Here is a 21,925-nt window from a genome sequence, read left to right on the forward strand (position 1 = left end):
AATGTCATCTATACAAACAGAAATATCAGGTTTGTTTGCCACAGTTCCTCTAGCTTTCTCGCTAGAAAATACGAAAGTGTTTAGCTGGTGTCTCCATGTGGAAACAATTAGTGATACCCAGCACAAAATTAAATGCTCCCTGATAAAAACATTCAAAACAGTAAAGTCTGTGGATAATATCAGGAAAACAAAAACACAGAGGCTGTAGCAATATCTGGGATTGAGTTAACCAAAACACAACCGGATATTTCTGGTTTCATCCAGGCATATCCGGATAAAGTGTTGTGGAACTTGTATGCAATGGACCGATAAAATCACAGTAAAAATGGTTTTGGAGAAAAGCAAAGTCTTTTCGTTAGGATAGTGCTTAAAATGTCATCGATACAAACAGAAATATCATGTTTGTTTGCCGCAGTCTCTCTAGCATTCTCCCCAGAAAATACGAATGTGTAGAGCTGGTGTCTCCATGTGGAAACAATTACTGTTTCTACGGTACAAAATTAAATGTTCCCTGATAAAAACATTCAAAACAATAAAATGCTTTGATAATATCCAGAAAACAGAAACACAGAGGCTTTCACGATATTTCGGATTGAGTTACCCAAAACACAACCGGATATTTCTGGTTTCATCCAGTCATATCTGGACAAAGTGGTGTGGAACTTGTATGCAATGGACGGATAAAATCACAGTTAAAATGCTTTGGAGAAAAGCAAAGTCTTTTCGTTAGGCAAGTGCATAAAATGTCATCGATACAAACAGAAATATCAAGATTATTTGTCACAGTTCTTCTAGCTTTCTCCCTAGAAAATACAAATATGTAGAGCTGGTGTCTCCATGTGGATCCAATTAGTGTATCGAAGCTCAAAATAAAAAGTTCCCCAATAAAAAACATTCAAAAGAATAAAGTCCGTTGATAATATCAGGAATACACAAACACAGACTGTAGCAATAACTGGGATTGAGTTAGCCAAAACACAACCGGATATTTCCAGTTAGATCCAGTCATATCCGGACAAACTGGTGTGGAATTCGTACGCATTGGACCCAGAAAATCACAGTACAACTGGTTTAGCAGAAAAGCAAAGTCTTCTCGTTAGGCAAGTGCATAAAATGTCATCGATACAAACAGAAATATCACGTTTGTTTGCCGCAGTTCCTCTAGCTTTCTACCTAGAAAATACGAATGTGTAGAGCTGGTGTCCCCATGATGAACCAATTAGTGTTTCAATGGTAGAAAATTAAATGTTCCCTGATAAAATCATTCAACACAATAAAGTCCATCGATAATATCCAGAAATCACAAACACAGAGGCTTTCACAATATTTCGGATTGAGTTAACCAAAACACAACTGGATATTTCTGGTTTCATCCAGGCACATCCAGAGAAAGTGGTGTGGAATTCTTATGCAATGGACCAAGAAAATCACAGTAAAAATGGTTTTGGAGAAAAGCAAAGTCTTTTCGTTAGGCAAGTGCATAAAATGTCATCGATACAAACAGACATATCATGTTAGTTTGCCGCAGTTCCTCTAGCTTTCTCCCTAGAATATAGGAATGTGTAGAGCTGGTGTCTCCATGTGGAACCAATTAGTGTATCTAAGCTCAAAATTAAACGTTCTCTGATAAAAAACATTCAGAACAATAAATTCCGTTGATAATATCCGGAAAACACAAACACAGAGGCTGTAGCAATATCTGGGATTTTAAGACCCCTTAAGCAGGTGTCCCACTATCCGGACCCCCAGAAACACAGACTCCACTCCTATCGCTGCAAGAGCAAGAGGAAGTTTATTGCATTTGCAAATGGGGCGTCTCAACAACACAACAGCACCCTCTAGTGCAGTGCAGAGAGAGCGGCCTCGATCATCAATTTCACAGAGTATTTAAGGCTTAAAACCACAACATTAGCATATTTCCACAGTGTTACAATTTCATTTGGTAACCTAAAGGATTACAAGGTAAAAGGGGGTTTCCAGGGTAAAAGTGAAGAAGTTACATGCTGTACGTGCCTTGTGGTTTTCATTTCTAGCTTGAGCAAGCAAGGGCAGGGGTCAATGTAGTGTGTAATAACTTGTAGTGTTGTAACAGGATATAAGTTGGGTACATTTTCTGTTAACTTTGGCTTTTATAGTTCCTAAAAACGGTTACAAAAACGGTTACATACTGCAAGTTCAGCTAAAGTTCAGCCATCTTATGAAAGCATTTTCATTTCTTGCAAAAATTGTTGCAAGCCCAGCCAATTAATACAGAAGCAGAACAATATGCAGTTAGCTCAAGCAACTCTATTTCAAACCTAACCTGCCTAATTCTTTCACTCCCTCCTCTTTTTCTTGGCAAATTTTAATCTTAAAATTTAAGGAATAGCTGCATCCTAAAATGTTTGTTCTATGTCTTCTGTTTTTAAACTTTGGTACTGCTGGGTCAGGACCAGGGCATGGGTGATAGACAGTCTACTGTTAATAAACTGAAGAAGCCTATTTATTATGCAGGGTCCAAAGGTTAAGATTAAAAGTAATATTATCAAGGGCCCTGTGATGGTGGAGATTAAGGTTGTTGACCAAGGGGATGAGTTAAACCAGCTCTGAAACCAGGACTGTCCCGCCTCAAAATGGCTCTGTCCTTGTTTTAGTCTCTCCCTTAATTTTGCCATGCTGTCTCTGACCACTCCAGTGTGATCCGCATAGAAACAACACTCTTCCATTAGGGCTGCACAGAGTCCTCCTTCCTTTAAAAATACCAGGTCCAGCCCCCTTCTATTTTGTAATACTACCTCGGAGAGTGAAGTTAAGGACTTTTCCAAGGCACTGACAGATTCTTCTAAAGCTTGTAAATCTGAATGCATAGCTTGTTGTAACAGGTGAAACTGATTTGTCTTAGACAGGGCAGCGGCTCCGGTACCTATGCCTGCCCCAATGCCCCTGACTATGAGTTCTCCCAATATGAGGGCTAGGGTTATTGTTAGGGGTTCCCTAGGGAGCCGAAGATTTCCCTCATATTGTCGGTAGACTTCCTCAGGGTCATGTAATGTGACCCGAGGCCATACTTCAACCATGACGCACCATTCATGAGTTTGATTATGAGCTTGTCCTGCCAAGCAGGGGGTTAGGCCTGTATTGCATGCCCAAAATGTTCCATTTGGTCCTGTTAAATAATAGGTGCCTGGTTTGAGGGTCATAGTTTTATTACAGAGGCCCTGATATTGAGGGGGAATGGAGCCTACACAGAGTCCCTGCCCTGACACTTCTGGAAGAGTTAGGCGGTGGGATGGCAAATTGGTGCACTGGGGAGGGGCAATAGTATGGTTGGTCCAATTTCCAATGACAGCTACTCCCTCATAATAAGGGGGAGGTGAGGCTAGGCACAGCCAGCAATCCCGGGTCCTATCGGGGTCAGAGCCATTCAATGCTTGGAAGGCCCCATGTATTAGGTTGAGGAGCCTATGCCCCGTTCCGGGTAAGGAGGAATTTTCAGGGCCGGGCGGAGGAGGCGTTGCTACTACGTGCTTATTCGGGAAAACGGTTGTCGGGGAAGCCAGACTGGACTGACTGCTGGCAGGCGTCTGACTGGGCCGATTTCTGACAAGTACCTGCCCAAGAGATTTCCCCTTTGCAAAGTGTGGGGAGGTTGGGCTCCTCTGATCTGTTAATATTTTATTTGGTCCAACCGATACGGTTGCGACAGCAACCATCTGGTTCAAGGCGAATAGGGCAAAGGGGTCTCTGGCCGGTCTATACAAGTATATGTCCCATGACTTAGGCCCGACCCATTTGTCCTGTTTTCCCTTATCTGTGAAGCGAAGGATCTGGAGGTGACACCTACCCAACGTCCCATTTATACAAGTACTACAGTCCCTACCCCCACAGTTACTAAATATTATACCTGGAGCCGCCCCGATAGTAATCAGGTCCCATGAAGAGGAGGGTTTCCAGTGTGCACTTCCAGTGGTTTCACATCCCCATTTTTCACAGTATCCTACTTCGGGGCCCCCGCAACCAGGAAGGGATTTTCCATTCTTTCCCCCGGGACAGACATAGGTTCCTCCCTTCCCAACACATACATCGTCAGCATCAAAAAGTTGACAAAGGTCAAAATACAATTCAGGAAAATAATCACTAAGAACATTAAAACCAGAGGTGCTATTGACAATTGCTCCGGTTCTTAAATTAATAAGCTGCCAAGTAATATGATAAGGGATATGAGGACTTGAGTTTACTACAACCATGCTGAAAAAGAATACTAAGAGCAAAATAGTCTTATCTTGAGGGGGTTTTGAGTGCGTGGTAGTCTCCATTCCGGTGTCGGCTTGTCGGCAGGGCTGCCTGTCCCTTGACTCTCTTCAGTTGCTGCTTTCTTGACGTGCGACACGTGAATCCAGGCGGCGATTCCGTCCACCTTTACCGCCGTCGGTGTGGTCAGTAGTACTGTGTAAGGTCTTTTCCAGCGCGGCTCAAGATTCTTGGTCTGGTGCCTGCGAACGTAGACGGTGTCCCCAGCCTGGAACGAGTGTGGGAGCACGGGGCCTTTGGACTAATATGCGGCAGCCAGCTGCTTCCCCATGTGCTTGTGAATCAGCTGCAAGGCACGGAAACGAGTCTGCAAAGTAGGGGATGTTGCAAAAGAGTCAATACTGGGTCCCAACAAATCTGCCGCGGGTGGAGGGCCTCCATACAATATTTCATAAGATGTTAGTCCACATACAGAAGGTGTTTTGTGAGCCCTAAACAAAGCCATTGGCAGCAATTCAACCCAGTCTCTAGTGCCAGTCTCCATTATCAACTTAGTTAAGGTCTCCCTAATTGTTGTTTTGAAACAAAGGAGGGGAGCAGGGTGTTTGAGATGCGGATGCATATAAATGCCTTCTCTTTAGGCCTGTCACACACACACAAGCTCACAACTGGCTTCCTGCCTAACCTTTTCCCTCAAGAGGAATACCCAAAATTTTGGGATTATGGATGGAGTTCCGTCTTCCGTAACTTCTTCACAGCTGGCATATGGGCGTCGAGGGAGATCTGGGTATTCTCTCTTGCTATGTGTCTTATGGTATGTGACAGTAGCCTTAGGAACACTGTGCCGGCCTCCCATCATTTTTTTATTTTTATAATTTTTTTGTAACTTTTACATACCCTCTCCAACTTACTTTAAATATTTTACCATTTCCATTCCAGTCTAGAGTAAACTAGCCATCAGGATAAAGTCATTCTTACAAACCATGTCCTTTCCTTATTTGAAAAGCTCTTTTCTTTTTAGCCCTTCTTACTAAGAACACTCTTTACCAAGTACACACTTTTATACTTGATGTTTTCCATAGAGCCTGGTTGGCTCTTCTTACCTCACCAGAAGACTGACAAAGCCAGATCAATCAGGACTACTGCAAAACACTCAGTCAATTAAAACAGATAGTTAACTTTAGCTCCTTTCCAGAGTTAGTCCTCGGACAATTAAAGTCTAGCAACAGTAATATTACGGGCCTTCAACAAAGCCATCGGCAGCAACTTGACCCAGTCCCTAGTGCCAGTCTCCACTATTAATTTAGCTAAGGTCTCCTTAATTGTTCTGCTCATACGTTTTACCTGACTAAATCCCCAGCACCCTGGCCACCAACTGACTCACCCGGGAGATGATAGCGGGTCCGTTGTCTGACCCCAGTACCTTTTGGTAGTCCAAATCGGGGAAATATTAGTGCGGTTCCTTCCTTGGTCGGGAAGGCTTCTTGATGGAGGAAGCTGCTGTCTTCATTATACCAGGTGTACTCAGCATCTGGTAGGGGCCGATCTGTCAGGTCCTCTCGGGCCCCATGGACTTCGGCCAGCACCTGTTGGCAGTTATGACTGACCTGCGTTTTGGTCTCCTGGTTCCAGTAGCAGCGTGGCGGGATCGAGGGAGGTCGTTGTTTCAAACCGAATACGTTCAGGGTTACTCAGGTTATTCTTGGTAAGCAGCTGGGAGTAGTAGTCGGGGCCAGTGGGCAGCGCCCCACTTCCAAAGGCCCCCCTCAGCTGGCTCTGCCCGCTGATCGGGCAGCCACTGCCAAAGGGAGCAAAGAGGCTAAAGTTGGCGGTGATGGTAGGCTCCGTTAGGGGCAGCAGGGACAGCTCCTGTTCCAGCTGTTTCAGTAGGGCCTCACTGGCCCCCACCCCGTCCTCCTTCTTTTCTCTGGTGACATTTTTATTTGGACAGTCTCTGGCCCAGTGTCCTCTCTCCTTGCAGTACACACACTGGTCTCGTTCTATCCGTGGTCTTTTCCGTGGTCTATTATTATCTCCCGGGTATTTCCCTGTCTGACCTCTACCGTAACCTGACCTATCTTGTCTGTTTAATTTGCTCACTGCGGTGACCAGGATTTTAGCTAACCTTTCCAGAAACCCTGCCGGGGTCTCTTCCTTACCCTGGATTACCCTAGCCAAATCAGTAGGGCGTCTCCCTGCCCTTTTGAGACCTGTCAGGAGAATCTGGCGATAGAGACGGAGTCGTTCCCTACCGGCTGCCGTATTAAAATCCCAATCTGGTCTGGTTAACGGGAAAGCTGCATCAATTTCGTTTGGCAGTTGGGTGGGTTGACCATTGTTCCCCGGAACGCTCTTCCGAGCTTCCGTGAGAACTCGTTGTCTTTCTTCCGTAGTCAGGAGGGCCTGCAAAAGTGGGTCTAGAGGTGTCACAGATAGGGGCGGAGTGGGTTTGGGGCCCGACTCCGCCGCCGGGGTGGCCATTGGCAACTCAGGGCTGGGCTTCATTTTTAGGGCGGTGACGGGAGCAGCGGGATCGAGCTCCGCCACCACCCTGTTGGAGAAAAGAAAAGGTTTTACCCAATTTGGGGGATTTTGCACCTGGTTTCGCACCTTCAGGGACAAGATTTGGGCCCGTTCTTGGACCTCTTTCCAATGATCTAAAATAAGGCTTAAAGGCGTGGTTAATCCCTGTCTCATATTGGGAAAGAAAAAGTAAATCATAATCATAACACAGAACATAATTACAAAACACACAATCATACTGCGCGCGACAATGGAACGAAACAAAACTGAAACCAAAACTTCCGATGGGAGCGGCTGCCTAACCACCCCTCTCGGAGAACACCGCTGGAGCGTCCTCCAGGGCTTGAGCCAGGGGTCCGGACACGTCTGTCCTTACCTACTACTGGCTCTTATCACCTGTAAACATAAACACCGGTACGCCAGGCGCCCCGGGGAAATGGACAGTGAAACACACAAAAATACATGAAACAGAAGAGACTTACCTCGGATTGGGAGATGGAGGGTGAATCTGGGGGGGTCTGAATCCCGGACGAGCCCCCAAGAAATGTAAGACCCCTTAAGCAGGTGTCCCACTATCCGGACCCCCAGAAACACAGACTCCACTCCAATCGCTGCAAGAGCAAGAGGAAGTTTATTGCATTTGCAAATGGGGCGTCTCAACAACACAACAGCACCCTCTAGTGCAGTGCAGAGAGAGCGGCCTCGATCATCAATTTCACAGAGTATTTAAGGCTTAAAACCACAACATTAGCATATTTCCACAGTGTTACAATTTCATTTGGTAACCTAAAGGATTACAAGGTAAAAGGGGGTTTCCAGGGTAAAAGTGAAGAAGTTACATGCTGTACGTGCCTTGTGGTTTTCATTTCTAGCTTGAGCAAGCAAGGGCAGGGGTCAATGTAGTGTGTAATAACTTGTAGTGTTGTAACAGGATATAAGTTGGGTACATTTTCTGTTAACTTTGGCTTTTATAGTTCCTAAAAACGGTTACAAAAACGGTTACATACTGCAAGTTCAGCTAAAGTTCAGCCATCTTATGAAAGCATTTTCATTTCCTGCAAAAATTGTTGCAAGCCCAGCCAATTAATACAGAAGCAGAACAATATGCAGTTAGCTCAAGCGACTCCATTTCAAAACTAACCTGCCTAATTGTTTCAGGATTGAGTTAGCCAAAACACAACCAGATATTTCTGGTTTCATCAGGTCCTTGCCCGGAGAAATTTATGTGGAATTCGTATGCAATGGACCGGGAAAATCACAGTACAACTGGTTTAGCAGAAAAGCAAAGTCTTCTCGTTAGGCAAGTGCATAAAATGTCATCGATACAAACAGAAATATCACGTTTGTTTGCCGCAGTTCCTCTAGCTTTCTACCTAGAAAATACGAATGTGTAGAGCTGGTGTCCCCATGATGAACCAATTAGTGTTTCAATGGTACAAAATTAAATGTTCCCTGATAAAATCATTCAACACAATAAAGTCCATCGATAATATCCAGAAATCACAAACACAGAGGCTTTCACAATATTTCGGATTGAGTTAGCCAAAACACAACTGGATATTTCTGGTTTCATCCAGGCATATCCAGAGAAAGTGGTGTGGAATTCTTATGCAATGGACCAAGAAAATCACAGTAAAAATGGTTTTGGAGAAAAGCAACGTCTTTTCGTTAGGCAAGTGCATAAAATGTCATCGATACAAACAGACATATCATGTTAGTTTGCCGCAGTTCCTCTAGCTTTCTCCCTAGAATATAGGAATGTGTAGAGCTGGTGTCTCCATGTGGAACCAATTAGTGTATCTAAGCTCAAAATTAAACGTTCTCTGATAAAAAACATTCAGAACAATAAATTCCGTTGATAATATCTGGAAAACACAAACACAGAGGCTGTAGCAATATCTGGGATTGAGTTAGCCAAAACACAACCGGATATTTCTGGTTTCATCGGGTCCTTTCCAGGAGAAATTTCTGTGGAATTCATATGCAATGGACTGGGAAAATCACAGTACAACTGGTTTAGCAGAAAAGCAAAGTCTTCTCATTTGGCAAGTGCATAAAATGTCATCTATACAAGCAGAAATATCACGTTGTTTGCCGCAATTCCTCTAGCTTTCTTCCTAGAAAATACGAAAGTGTTTAGCTGGTGTCTCCATGTGGAAACAATTAGTGATTCCCAGCACAAAATTAAATGTTCCCTGATAAAAAAACATTCAAAACAATAAAGTCTGTGGATAATATCAGGAAAACAAAAACACAGAGGCTGTAGCAATATCTGGGATTGAGTTAACCAAAACACAACCGGATATTTCTGGTTTCATCCAGGCATATCCGGGTAAAGTGTTGTGGAACTTGTATGCAATGGACCGATAAAATCACAGTAAAAATGGTTTTGGAGAAAAGCAAAGTCTTTTCGTTAGGAAAGTGCATAAAATGTCATCGATACAAACAGAAATATCATGTTTGTTTGCCGCAGTCTCTCTAGCTTTCTCCCAAGAAAATACGAATGTGTAGAGCTGGTGTCTCCATGTGCAAACAATTAGTGTTTCTACGGTACAAAATTAAATGTTCCCTGATAAAAACATTCAAAACAATAAAATGCTTTGATAATATCCAGAAAACACAAACACAGAGGCTGCAGCAATATCTGGGATAGAGTTAGCCAAAACACAACCGGATATTTCTGGTTTCATCCAGTCATATCTGGACAAAGTGGTGTGGAATGTGTATGCAATGGACCGAGAAAAACACAGTTAAAATGGTTTTGGAGAAAAGCAAAGACTTTTCGTTAGGCAAGTGCATAAAATGTCATTGATACAAACGGAAATATCAATCTTATTTGTCACCGTTCCTCTCGCTTTCTCCCTAGAAAATACAAATATGTAGAGCTGGTGTCTCCATGTGGATCCAATTAGTGTATCTAAGCTCAAAATATAAAGTTCCCCAATAAAAAACATTCAAAAGAATAAAGTCCGTTGATAATATCAGGAATACACAAACACAGGCTTTAGCAATATCTGGGATTGAGTTAGCCAAAACACAACCGGATATTTCCAGTTAGATCCATTCATATCCGGACTAACTGGTGCGGAATTCATACGCAATGGACGGGAAAATCACAGTATAACTGGTTTAGCAGAAAAGCAAAGTCTTCTCATTAGGCAAGTGCATAAAATGTCACCGATACAAACAGAAATATCACGCGTGTTTGCCGCAGTTCCTCTAGCTTTCTCCCTAGAAAATACGAAAGTGTTTAGCTGGTGTCTCCATGTGGAAACAATTAGTGATTCCCAGCACAAAATTAAATGTTCCCTGATAAAAAACATTCAAAACAATAAAGTCTGTTGATAATATCAGGAAAACAAAAACACACAGGCTGTAGCAATATCTGGGATTGGGTTAACCAAAACACAACCGGATATTTCAGGTTCCATCCAGTCATATCCGGATAAAGTGTTGTGGAACTTGTATGCAATGGACCGAGAAAATCACAGTTAAAATGCTTTTGGAGAAAAGCAAAGTCTTTTCGTTAGGCAAGTGCATAAAATGTCATTGATACAAACAGAAATATCAAGCTTATTTGTCACAGTTCCTCTAGCTTTCTCCCTAGAAAATACAAATATGTAGAGCTGGTGTCTCCATGTGGATCCAATTAGTGTATCTAAGCTCAAAATATAAAGTTCCCCAATAAAAAACATTCAAAAGAATAAAGTCCGTTGATAATATCAGGAATACACAAACACAGGCTTTAGCAATATCTGGGATTGAGTTAGCCAAAACACAACCGGATATTTCCAGTTAGATCCAGTCATATCCGGACAAACTGGTGTGGAATTCGTACGCAATGGACCGGGAAAATCACAGTACAACTGGTTTAGCAGAAAAGCAAAGTCTTCTCGTTAGGCAAGTGCATAAAATGTCATCGATACAAACAGAAATATCACGTTTGTTTGCCACAGTTCCTCTAGCTTTCTACCTAGAAAATACGAACGTGTAGAGCTGGTGTCCCCATGATGAACCAATTAGTGTTTCAATGGTACAAAATTAGATGTTCCCTGATAAAATCATTCAACACAATAAAGTCCATCGATAATATCCAGAAATCACAAACACAGAGGCTTTCACAATATTTCGGATTGAGTTAGCCAAAACACAACTGGATATTTCTGGTTTCATCCAGGCATATCCAGAGAAAGTGGTGTGGAATTCTTATGCAATGGACCAAGAAAATCACAGTAAAAATGGTTTTGGAGAAAAGCAAAGTCTTTTCGTTAGGCAAGTGCATAAAATGTCATCGATACAAACAGACATATCATGTTAGTTTGCCGCAGTTCCTCTAGCTTTCTCCCTAGAATATAGGAATGTGTAGAGCTGGTGTCTCCATTTGGAACCAATTAGTGTATCTAAGCTCAAAATTAAACGTTCCCTGATAAAAAACATTCAGAACAATAAATTCCGGTGATAATATCCGGAAACACAAACACAGAGGCTGTAGCAATATCTGGGATTGAGTTAGCCAAAACACAACCGGATATTTCTGGTTTTCTTCCGGTCCTTTCCCAGAGAAATTTCTGTAGAATTCGTATGTAATGGACCGGGAAAATCACAGTACAACTGGTTTAGCAGAAAAGCAAAGTCTTCTCGTTAGGCAAGTGCATAAATTGTCATCTATACAAACAGAAATATCACATTTGTTTGCCGCAGGTCCTCTAGCTTTCTCCCTAGAAAATACAAAAGTGTTTAGCTGGTGTCTCCATGTGGAAACAATTAGTGATTCCCAGCACAAAATTAAATGTTCCCTGATAAAAAACATTCAAAACAATAAAGTCTGTGGATAATATCAGGAAAACAAAAACACAGAGGCTGTAGCAATATCTGGGATTGAGTTAACCAAAACACAACCGGATATTTCTGGTTTCATCCAGTCATATCCGGATAAAGTGTTGTGGATCTTGTATGCAATGGACCGAGAAAATCACAGTACAAATGGTTTTGGAGAAAAGCAAAGTCTTTTCGTTAGGAAAGTGCATAAAATGTCATCGATACAAACAGAAATATCATGTTTGTTTGCCGCAGTCTCTCTAGCTTTCTCCCCAGAAAATACGAATGTGTAGAGCTGGTGTCTCCATGTGCAATCAATTAGTGTTTCTACGGTACAAAAACAAATGTCCCCTGATAAAAACATTCAAAACAATAAAATGCTTTGATAATATCCAGAAAACACAAACACAGAGGCTGCAGCAATATCTGGGATAGAGTTAGCCAAAACACAACCGGATATTTCTGGTTTCATCCAGTCATATCTGGACAAAGTGGTGTGGAATTTGTATGCAATGGACCGAGAAAATCACAGTTAAAATGCTTTTGGAGAAAAGCAAAGTCTTTTCGTTAGGAAAGTGCATAAAATGTCATTGATACAAACAGAAATATCAAGCTTATTTGTCACAGTTCCTCTAGCTTTCTCCCTAGAAAATACAAATATGTAGAGCTGGTGTCTCCATGTGGATCCAATTAGTGTATCTAAGCTCAAAATATAAAGTTCCCCAATAAAAAAACATTCAAAAGAATAAAGTCCGTTGATAATATCAGGAATACACAAACACAGGCTTTAGCAATATCTGGGATTGAGTTAGCCAAAACACAACCGGATATTTCCAGTTAGATCCAGTCATATCCGGACAAACTGGTGTGGAATTCGTACGCAATGGACCGGGAAAATCACAGTACAACTGGTTTAGCAGAAAAGCAAAGTCTTCTCGTTAGGCAAGTGCATAAAATGTCATCGATACAAACAGAAATATCACGTTTGTTTGCCACAGTTCCTCTAGCTTTCTACCTAGAAAATACGAACGTGTAGAGCTGGTGTCCCCATGATGAACCAATTAGTGTTTCAATGGTACAAAATTAGATGTTCCCTGATAAAATCATTCAACACAATAAAGTCCATCGATAATATCCAGAAATCACAAACACAGAGGCTTTCACAATATTTCGGATTGAGTTAGCCAAAACACAACTGGATATTTCTGGTTTCATCCAGGCATATCCAGAGAAAGTGGTGTGGAATTCTTATGCAATGGACCAAGAAAATCACAGTAAAAATGGTTTTGGAGAAAAGCAAAGTCTTTTCGTTAGGCAAGTGCATAAAATGTCATCGATACAAACAGACATATCATGTTAGTTTGCCGCAGTTCCTCTAGCTTTCTCCCTAGAATATAGGAATGTGTAGAGCTGGTGTCTCCATGTGGAACCAATTAGTGTATCTAAGCTCAAAATTAAACGTTCCCTGATAAAAAACATTCAGAACAATAAATTCCGGTGATAATATCCGGAAACACAAACACAGAGTCTGTAGCAATATCTGGGATTGAGTTAGCCAAAACACAACCGGATATTTCTGGTTTCATCCGGTCCTTTCCCAGAGAAATTTCTGTAGAATTCGTATGTAATGGACCGGGAAAATCACAGTACAACTGGTTTAGCAGAAAAGCAAAGTCTTCTCGTTAGGCAAGTGCATAAATTGTCATCTATACAAACAGAAATATCACGTTTGTTTGCCGCAGGTCCTCTAGCTTTCTCCCTAGAAAATACGAAAGTGTTTAGCTGGTGTCTCCATGTGGAAACAATTAGTGATTCCCAGCACAAAATTAAATGTTCCCTGATAAAAAACATTCAAAACAATAAAGTCTGTGGATAATATCAGGAAAACAAAAACACAGAGGCTGTAGCAATATCTGGGATTGAGTTAACCAAAACACAACCGGATATTTCTGGTTTCATCCAGTCATATCCGGATAAAGTGTTGTGGATCTTGTATGCAATGGACCGAGAAAATCACAGTAAAAATGGTTTTGGAGAAAAGCAAAGTCTTTTCGTTAGGAAAGTGCATAAAATGTCATCGATACAAACAGAAATATCATGTTTGTTTGCCGCAGTCTCTCTAGCTTTCTCCCCAGAAAATACGAATGTGTAGAGCTTGTGTCTCCATGTGCAAACAATTAGTGTTTCTACGGTACAAAATTAAATGTCCCCTGATAAAAACATTCAAAACAATAAAATGCTTTGATAATATCCAGAAAACACAAACACAGAGGCTGCAGCAATATCTGGGATAGAGTTAGCCAAAACACAACCGGATATTTCTGGTTTCATCCAGTCATATCTGGACAAAGTGGTGTGGAATTTGTATGCAATGGACCGAGAAAATCACAGTTAAAATGCTTTTGGAGAAAAGCAAAGTCTTTTCGTTAGGAAAGTGCATAAAATGTCATTGATACAAACAGAAATATCAAGCTTATTTGTCACAGTTCCTCTAGCTTTCTCCCTAGAAAATACAAATATGTAGAGCTGGTGTCTCCATGTGGATCCAATTAGTGTATCTAAGCTCAAAATATAAAGTTCCCCAATAAAAAAACATTCAAAAGAATAAAGTCCGTTGATAATATCAGGAATACACAAACACAGGCTTTAGCAATATCTGGGATTGAGTTAGCCAAAACACAACCGGATATTTCCAGTTAGATACAGTCATATCCGGACAAACTGGTGTGGAATTCGTACGCAATGGACCGGGAAAATCACAGTACAACTGGTTTAGCAGAAAAGCAAAGTCTTCTCGTTAGGCAAGTGCATAAAATGTCATCGATACAAACAGAAATATCACGTTTGTTTGCCACAGTTCCTCTAGCTTTCTACCTAGAAAATACGAACGTGTAGAGCTGGTGTCCCCATGATGAACCAATTAGTGTTTCAATGGTACAAAATTAGATGTTCCCTGATAAAATCATTCAACACAATAAAGTCCATCGATAATATCCAGAAATCACAAACACAGAGGCTTTCACAATATTTCGGATTGAGTTAGCCAAAACACAACTGGATATTTCTGGTTTCATCCAGGCATATCCAGAGAAAGTGGTGTGGAATTCTTATGCAATGGACCAAGAAAATCACAGTAAAAATGGTTTTGGAGAAAAGCAAAGTCTTTTCGTTAGGCAAGTGCATAAAATGTCATCGATACAAACAGACATATCATGTTAGTTTGCCGCAGTTCCTCTAGCTTTCTCCCTAGAATATAGGAATGTGTAGAGCTGGTGTCTCCATGTGGAACCAATTAGTGTATCTAAGCTCAAAATTAAACGTTCCCTGATAAAAAACATTCAGAACAATAAATTCCGGTGATAATATCCGGAAACACAAACACAGAGGCTGTAGCAATATCTGGGATTGAGTTAGCCAAAACACAACCGGATATTTCTGGTTTTCTTCCGGTCTTTTCCCAGAGAAATTTCTGTAGAATTCGTATGTAATGGACCGGGAAAATCACAGTACAACTGGTTTAGCAGAAAAGCAAAGTCTTCTCGTTAGGCAAGTGCATAAATTGTCATCTATACAAACAGAAATATCACGTTTGTTTGCCGCAGGTCCTCTAGCTTTCTCCCTAGAAAATACAAAAGTGTTTAGCTGGTGTCTCCATGTGGAAACAATTAGTGATTCCCAGCACAAAATTAAATGTTCCCTGATAAAAAACATTCAAAACAATAAAGTCTGTGGATAATATCAGGAAAACAAAAACACAGAGGCTGTAGCAATATCTGGGATTGAGTTAACCAAAACACAACCGGATATTTCTGGTTTCATCCAGTCATATCCGGATAAAGTGTTGTGGATCTTGTATGCAATGGACCGAGAAAATCACAGTACAAATGGTTTTGGAGAAAAGCAAAGTCTTTTCGTTAGGAAAGTGCATAAAATGTCATCGATACAAACAGAAATATCATGTTTGTTTGCCGCAGTCTCTCTAGCTTTCTCCCCAGAAAATACGAATGTGTAGAGCTGGTGTCTCCATGTGCAATCAATTAGTGTTTCTACGGTACAAAAACAAATGTCCCCTGATAAAAACATTCAAAACAATAAAATGCTTTGATAATATCCAGAAAACACAAACACAGAGGCTGCAGCAATATCTGGGATAGAGTTAGCCAAAACACAACCGGATATTTCTGGTTTCATCCAGTCATATCTGGACAAAGTGGTGTGGAATTTGTATGCAATGGACCGAGAAAATCACAGTTAAAATGCTTTTGGAGAAAAGCAAAGTCTTTTCGTTAGGAAAGTGCATAAAATGTCATTGATACAAACAGAAATATCAAGCTTATTTGTCACAGTTCCTCTAGCTTTCTCCCTAGAAAATACAAATATGTAGAGCTGGTGTCTCCATGTGGATCCAATTAGTGTATCTAAGCTCAAAATATAAAGTTCCCCAATAAAAAAACATTCAAAAGAATAAAGTCCGTTGATAATATCAGGAATACACAAACACAGGCTTTAGCAATATCTGGGATTGAGTTAGCCAAAACACAACCGGATATTTCCAGTTAGATACAGTCATATCCGGACAAACTGGTGTGGAATTCGTACGCAATGGACCGGGAAAATCACAGTACAACTGGTTTAGCAGAAAAGCAAAGTCTTCTCGTTAGGCAAGTGCATAAAATGTCATCGATACAAACAGAAATATCACGTTTGTTTGCCACAGTTCCTCTAGCTTTCTACCTAGAAAATACGAACGTGTAGAGCTGGTGTCCCCATGATGAACCAATTAGTGTTTCAATGGTACAAAATTAGATGTTCCCTGATAAAATCATTCAACACAATAAAGTCCATCGATAATATCCAGAAATCACAAACACAGAGGCTTTCACAATATTTCGGATTGAGTTAGCCAAAACACAACTGGATATTTCTGGTTTCATCCAGGCATATCCAGAGAAAGTGGTGTGGAATTCTTATGCAATGGACCAAGAAAATCACAGTAAAAATGGTTTTGGAGAAAAGCAAAGTCTTTTCGTTAGGCAAGTGCATAAAATGTCATCGATACAAACAGACATATCATGTTAGTTTGCCGCAGTTCCTCTAGCTTTCTCCCTAGAATATAGGAATGTGTAGAGCTGGTGTCTCCATGTGGAACCAATTAGTGTATCTAAGCTCAAAATTAAACGTTCCCTGATAAAAAACATTCAGAACAATAAATTCCGGTGATAATATCCGGAAACACAAACACAGAGGCTGTAGCAATATCTGGGATTGAGTTAGCCAAAACACAACCGGATATTTCTGGTTTCATCCGGTCCTTTCCCAGAGAAATTTCTGTAGAATTCGTATGTAATGGACCGGGAAAATCACAGTACAACTGGTTTAGCAGAAAAGCAAAGTCTTCTCGTTAGGCAAGTGCATAAATTGTCATCTATACAAACAGAAATATCACGTTTGTTTGCCGCAGGTCCTCTAGCTTTCTCCCTAGAAAATACGAAAGTGTTTAGCTGGTGTCTCCATGTGGAAACAATTAGTGATTCCCAGCACAAAATTAAATGTTCCCTGATAAAAAACATTCAAAACAATAAAGTCTGTGGATAATATCAGGAAAACAAAAACACAGAGGCTGTAGCAATATCTGGGATTGAGTTAACCAAAACACAACCGGATATTTCTGGTTTCATCCAGTCATATCCGGATAAAGTGTTGTGGATCTTGTATGCAATGGACCGAGAAAATCACAGTACAAATGGTTTTGGAGAAAAGCAAAGTCTTTTCGTTAGGAAAGTGCATAAAATGTCATCGATACAAACAGAAATATCATGTTTGTTTGCCGCAGTCTCTCTAGCTTTCTCCCCAGAAAATACGAATGTGTAGAGCTGGTGTCTCCATGTGCAATCAATTAGTGTTTCTACGGTACAAAAACAAATGTCCCCTGATAAAAACATTCAAAACAATAAAATGCTTTGATAATATCCAGAAAACACAAACACAGAGGCTGCAGCAATATCTGGGATAGAGTTAGCCAAAACACAACCGGATATTTCTGGTTTCATCCAGTCATATCTGGACAAAGTGGTGTGGAATTTGTATGCAATGGACCGAGAAAATCACAGTTAAAATGCTTTTGGAGAAAAGCAAAGTCTTTTCGTTAGGAAAGTGCATAAAATGTCATTGATACAAACAGAAATATCAAGCTTATTTGTCACAGTTCCTCTAGCTTTCTCCCTAGAAAATACAAATATGTAGAGCTGGTGTCTCCATGTGGATCCAATTAGTGTATCTAAGCTCAAAATATAAAGTTCCCCAATAAAAAAACATTCAAAAGAATAAAGTCCGTTGATAATATCAGGAATACACAAACACAGGCTTTAGCAATATCTGGGATTGAGTTAGCCAAAACACAACCGGATATTTCCAGTTAGATACAGTCATATCCGGACAAACTGGTGTGGAATTCGTACGCAATGGACCGGGAAAATCACAGTACAACTGGTTTAGCAGAAAAGCAAAGTCTTCTCGTTAGGCAAGTGCATAAAATGTCATCGATACAAACAGAAATATCACGTTTGTTTGCCACAGTTCCTCTAGCTTTCTACCTAGAAAATACGAACGTGTAGAGCTGGTGTCCCCATGATGAACCAATTAGTGTTTCAATGGTACAAAATTAGATGTTCCCTGATAAAATCATTCAACACAATAAAGTCCATCGATAATATCCAGAAATCACAAACACAGAGGCTTTCACAATATTTCGGATTGAGTTAGCCAAAACACAACTGGATATTTCTGGTTTCATCCAGGCATATCCAGAGAAAGTGGTGTGGAATTCTTATGCAATGGACCAAGAAAATCACAGTAAAAATGGTTTTGGAGAAAAGCAAAGTCTTTTCGTTAGGCAAGTGCATAAAATGTCATCGATACAAACAGACATATCATGTTAGTTTGCCGCAGTTCCTCTAGCTTTCTCCCTAGAATATAGGAATGTGTAGAGCTGGTGTCTCCATGTGGAACCAATTAGTGTATCTAAGCTCAAAATTAAACGTTCCCTGATAAAAAACATTCAGAACAATAAATTCCGGTGATAATATCCGGAAACACAAACACAGAGGCTGTAGCAATATCTGGGATTGAGTTAGCCAAAACACAACCGGATATTTCTGGTTTCATCCGGTCCTTTCCCAGAGAAATTTCTGTAGAATTCGTATGTAATGGACCGGGAAAATCACAGTACAACTGGTTTAGCAGAAAAGCAAAGTCTTCTCGTTAGGCAAGTGCATAAATTGTCATCTATACAAACAGAAATATCACGTTTGTTTGCCGCAGGTCCTCTAGCTTTCTCCCTAGAAAATACGAAAGTGTTTAGCTGGTGTCTCCATGTGGAAACAATTAGTGATTCCCAGCACAAAATTAAATGTTCCCTGATAAAAAACATTCAAAACAATAAAGTCTGTGGATAATATCAGGAAAACAAAAACACAGAGGCTGTAGCAATATCTGGGATTGAGTTAACCAAAACACAACCGGATATTTCTGGTTTCATCCAGTCATATCCGGATAAAGTGTTGTGGATCTTGTATGCAATGGACCGAGAAAATCACAGTACAAATGGTTTTGGAGAAAAGCAAAGTCTTTTCGTTAGGAAAGTGCATAAAATGTCATCAATACAAACAGAAATATCATGTTTGTTTGCCGCAGTCTCTCTAGCTTTCTCCCCAGAAAATACGAATGTGTAGAGCTGGTGTCTCCATGTGCAATCAATTAGTGTTTCTACGGTACAAAAACAAATGTCCCCTGATAAAAACATTCAAAACAATAAAATGCTTTGATAATATCCAGAAAACACAAACACAGAGGCTGCAGCAATATCTGGGATAGAGTTAGCCAAAACACAACCGGATATTTCTGGTTTCATCCAGTCATATCTGGACAAAGTGGTGTGGAATTTGTATGCAATGGACCGAGAAAATCACAGTTAAAATGCTTTTGGAGAAAAGCAAAGTCTTTTCGTTAGGAATGTGCATAAAATGTCATTGATACAAACAGAAATATCAAGCTTATTTGTCACAGTTCCTCTAGCTTTCTCCCTAGAAAATACAAATATGTAGAGCTGGTGTCTCCATGTGGATCCAATTAGTGTATCTAAGCTCAAAATATAAAGTTCCCCAATAAAAAAACATTCAAAAGAATAAAGTCCGTTGATAATATCAGGAATACACAAACACAGGCTTTAGCAATATCTGGGATTGAGTTAGCCAAAACACAACCGGATATTTCCAGTTAGATCCAGTCATATCCGGACAAACTGGTGTGGAATTCATACGCAATGGACCGGGAAAATCACAGTACAACTGGTTTAGCAGAAAAGCAAAGTCTTCTCGTTAGGCAAGTGCATAAAATGTCATCGATACAAACAGAAATATCACGTTTGTTTGCCACAGTTCCTCTAGCTTTCTACCTAGAAAATACGAACGTGTAGAGCTGGTGTCCCCATGATGAACCAATTAGTGTTTCAATGGTACAAAATTAGATGTTCCCTGATAAAATCATTCAACACAATAAAGTCCATCGATAATATCCAGAAATCACAAACACAGAGGCTTTCACAATATTTCGGATTGAGTTAGCCAAAACACAACTGGATATTTCTGGTTTCATCCAGGCATATCCAGAGAAAGTGGTGTGGAATTCTTATGCAATGGACCAAGAAAATCACAGTAAAAATGGTTTTGGAGAAAAGCAAAGTCTTTTCGTTAGGCAAGTGCATAAAATGTCATCGATACAAACAGACATATCATGTTAGTTTGCCGCAGTTCCTCTAGCTTTCTCCCTAGAATATAGGAATGTGTAGAGCTGGTGTCTCCATGTGGAACCAATTAGTGTATCTAAGCTCAAAATTAAACGTTCCCTGATAAAAAACATTCAGAACAATAAATTCCGGTGATAATATCCGGAAACACAAACACAGAGGCTGTAGCAATATCTGGGATTGAGTTAGCCAAAACACAACCGGATATTTCTGGTTTCATCCGGTCCTTTCCCAGAGAAATTTCTGTAGAATTCGTATGTAATGGACCGGGAAAATCACAGTACAACTGGTTTAGCAGAAAAGCAAAGTCTTCTCGTTAGGCAAGTGCATAAATTGTCATCTATACAAACAGAAATATCACGTTTGTTTGCCGCAGGTCCTCTAGCTTTCTCCCTAGAAAATACGAAAGTGTTTAGCTGGTGTCTCCATGTGGAAACAATTAGTGATTCCCAGCACAAAATTAAATGTTCCCTGATAAAAAACATTCAAAACAATAAAGTCTGTGGATAATATCAGGAAAACAAAAACACAGAGGCTGTAGCAATATCTGGGATTGAGTTAACCAAAACACAACCGGATATTTCTGGTTTCATCCAGTCATATCCGGATAAAGTGTTGTGGATCTTGTATGCAATGGACCGAGAAAATCACAGTACAAATGGTTTTGGAGAAAAGCAAAGTCTTTTCGTTAGGAAAGTGCATAAAATGTCATCGATACAAACAGAAATATCATGTTTGTTTGCCGCAGTCTCTCTAGCTTTCTCCCCAGAAAATACGAATGTGTAGAGCTGGTGTCTCCATGTGCAATCAATTAGTGTTTCTACGGTACAAAAACAAATGTCCCCTGATAAAAACATTCAAAACAATAAAATGCTTTGATAATATCCAGAAAACACAAACACAGAGGCTGCAGCAATATCTGGGATAGAGTTAGCCAAAACACAACCGGATATTTCTGGTTTCATCCAGTCATATCTGGACAAAGTGGTGTGGAATTTGTATGCAATGGACCGAGAAAATCACAGTTAAAATGCTTTTGGAGAAAAGCAAAGTCTTTTCGTTAGGAAAGTGCATAAAATGTCATTGATACAAACAGAAATATCAAGCTTATTTGTCACAGTTCCTCTAGCTTTCTCCCTAGAAAATACAAATATGTAGAGCTGGTGTCTCCATGTGGATCCAATTAGTGTATCTAAGCTCAAAATATAAAGTTCCCCAATAAAAAAACATTCAAAAGAATAAAGTCCGTTGATAATATCAGGAATACACAAACACAGGCTTTAGCAATATCTGGGATTGAGTTAGCCAAAACACAACCGGATATTTCCAGTTAGATACAGTCATATCCGGACAAACTGGTGTGGAATTCGTACGCAATGGACCGGGAAAATCACAGTACAACTGGTTTAGCAGAAAAGCAAAGTCTTCTCGTTAGGCAAGTGCATAAAATGTCATCGATACAAACAGAAATATCACGTTTGTTTGCCACAGTTCCTCTAGCTTTCTACCTAGAAAATACGAACGTGTAGAGCTGGTGTCCCCATGATGAAC

At 40.3% G+C, this 21,925-nt stretch overlaps 1 protein-coding gene across 1 annotated transcript; it reads right to left on the reverse strand.

Moving 5' to 3' along the window:
- Window positions 1–2,375: 2,375 nt before the first annotated feature.
- Window positions 2,376–4,295, reverse strand: LOC133755742 (MLV-related proviral Env polyprotein-like). Its single transcript, XM_062185765.1, has one exon. It carries the CDS (start codon window positions 4,293–4,295, stop codon window positions 2,376–2,378), a length of 1,920 nt encoding a protein of 639 aa, XP_062041749.1.
- Window positions 4,296–21,925: the final 17,630 nt, after the last annotated feature.

Source organism: Lepus europaeus, unplaced genomic scaffold (assembly GCF_033115175.1).
Source record: "Lepus europaeus isolate LE1 unplaced genomic scaffold, mLepTim1.pri SCAFFOLD_96, whole genome shotgun sequence".
Classification (NCBI taxonomy): domain Eukaryota; kingdom Metazoa; phylum Chordata; class Mammalia; order Lagomorpha; family Leporidae; genus Lepus; species Lepus europaeus.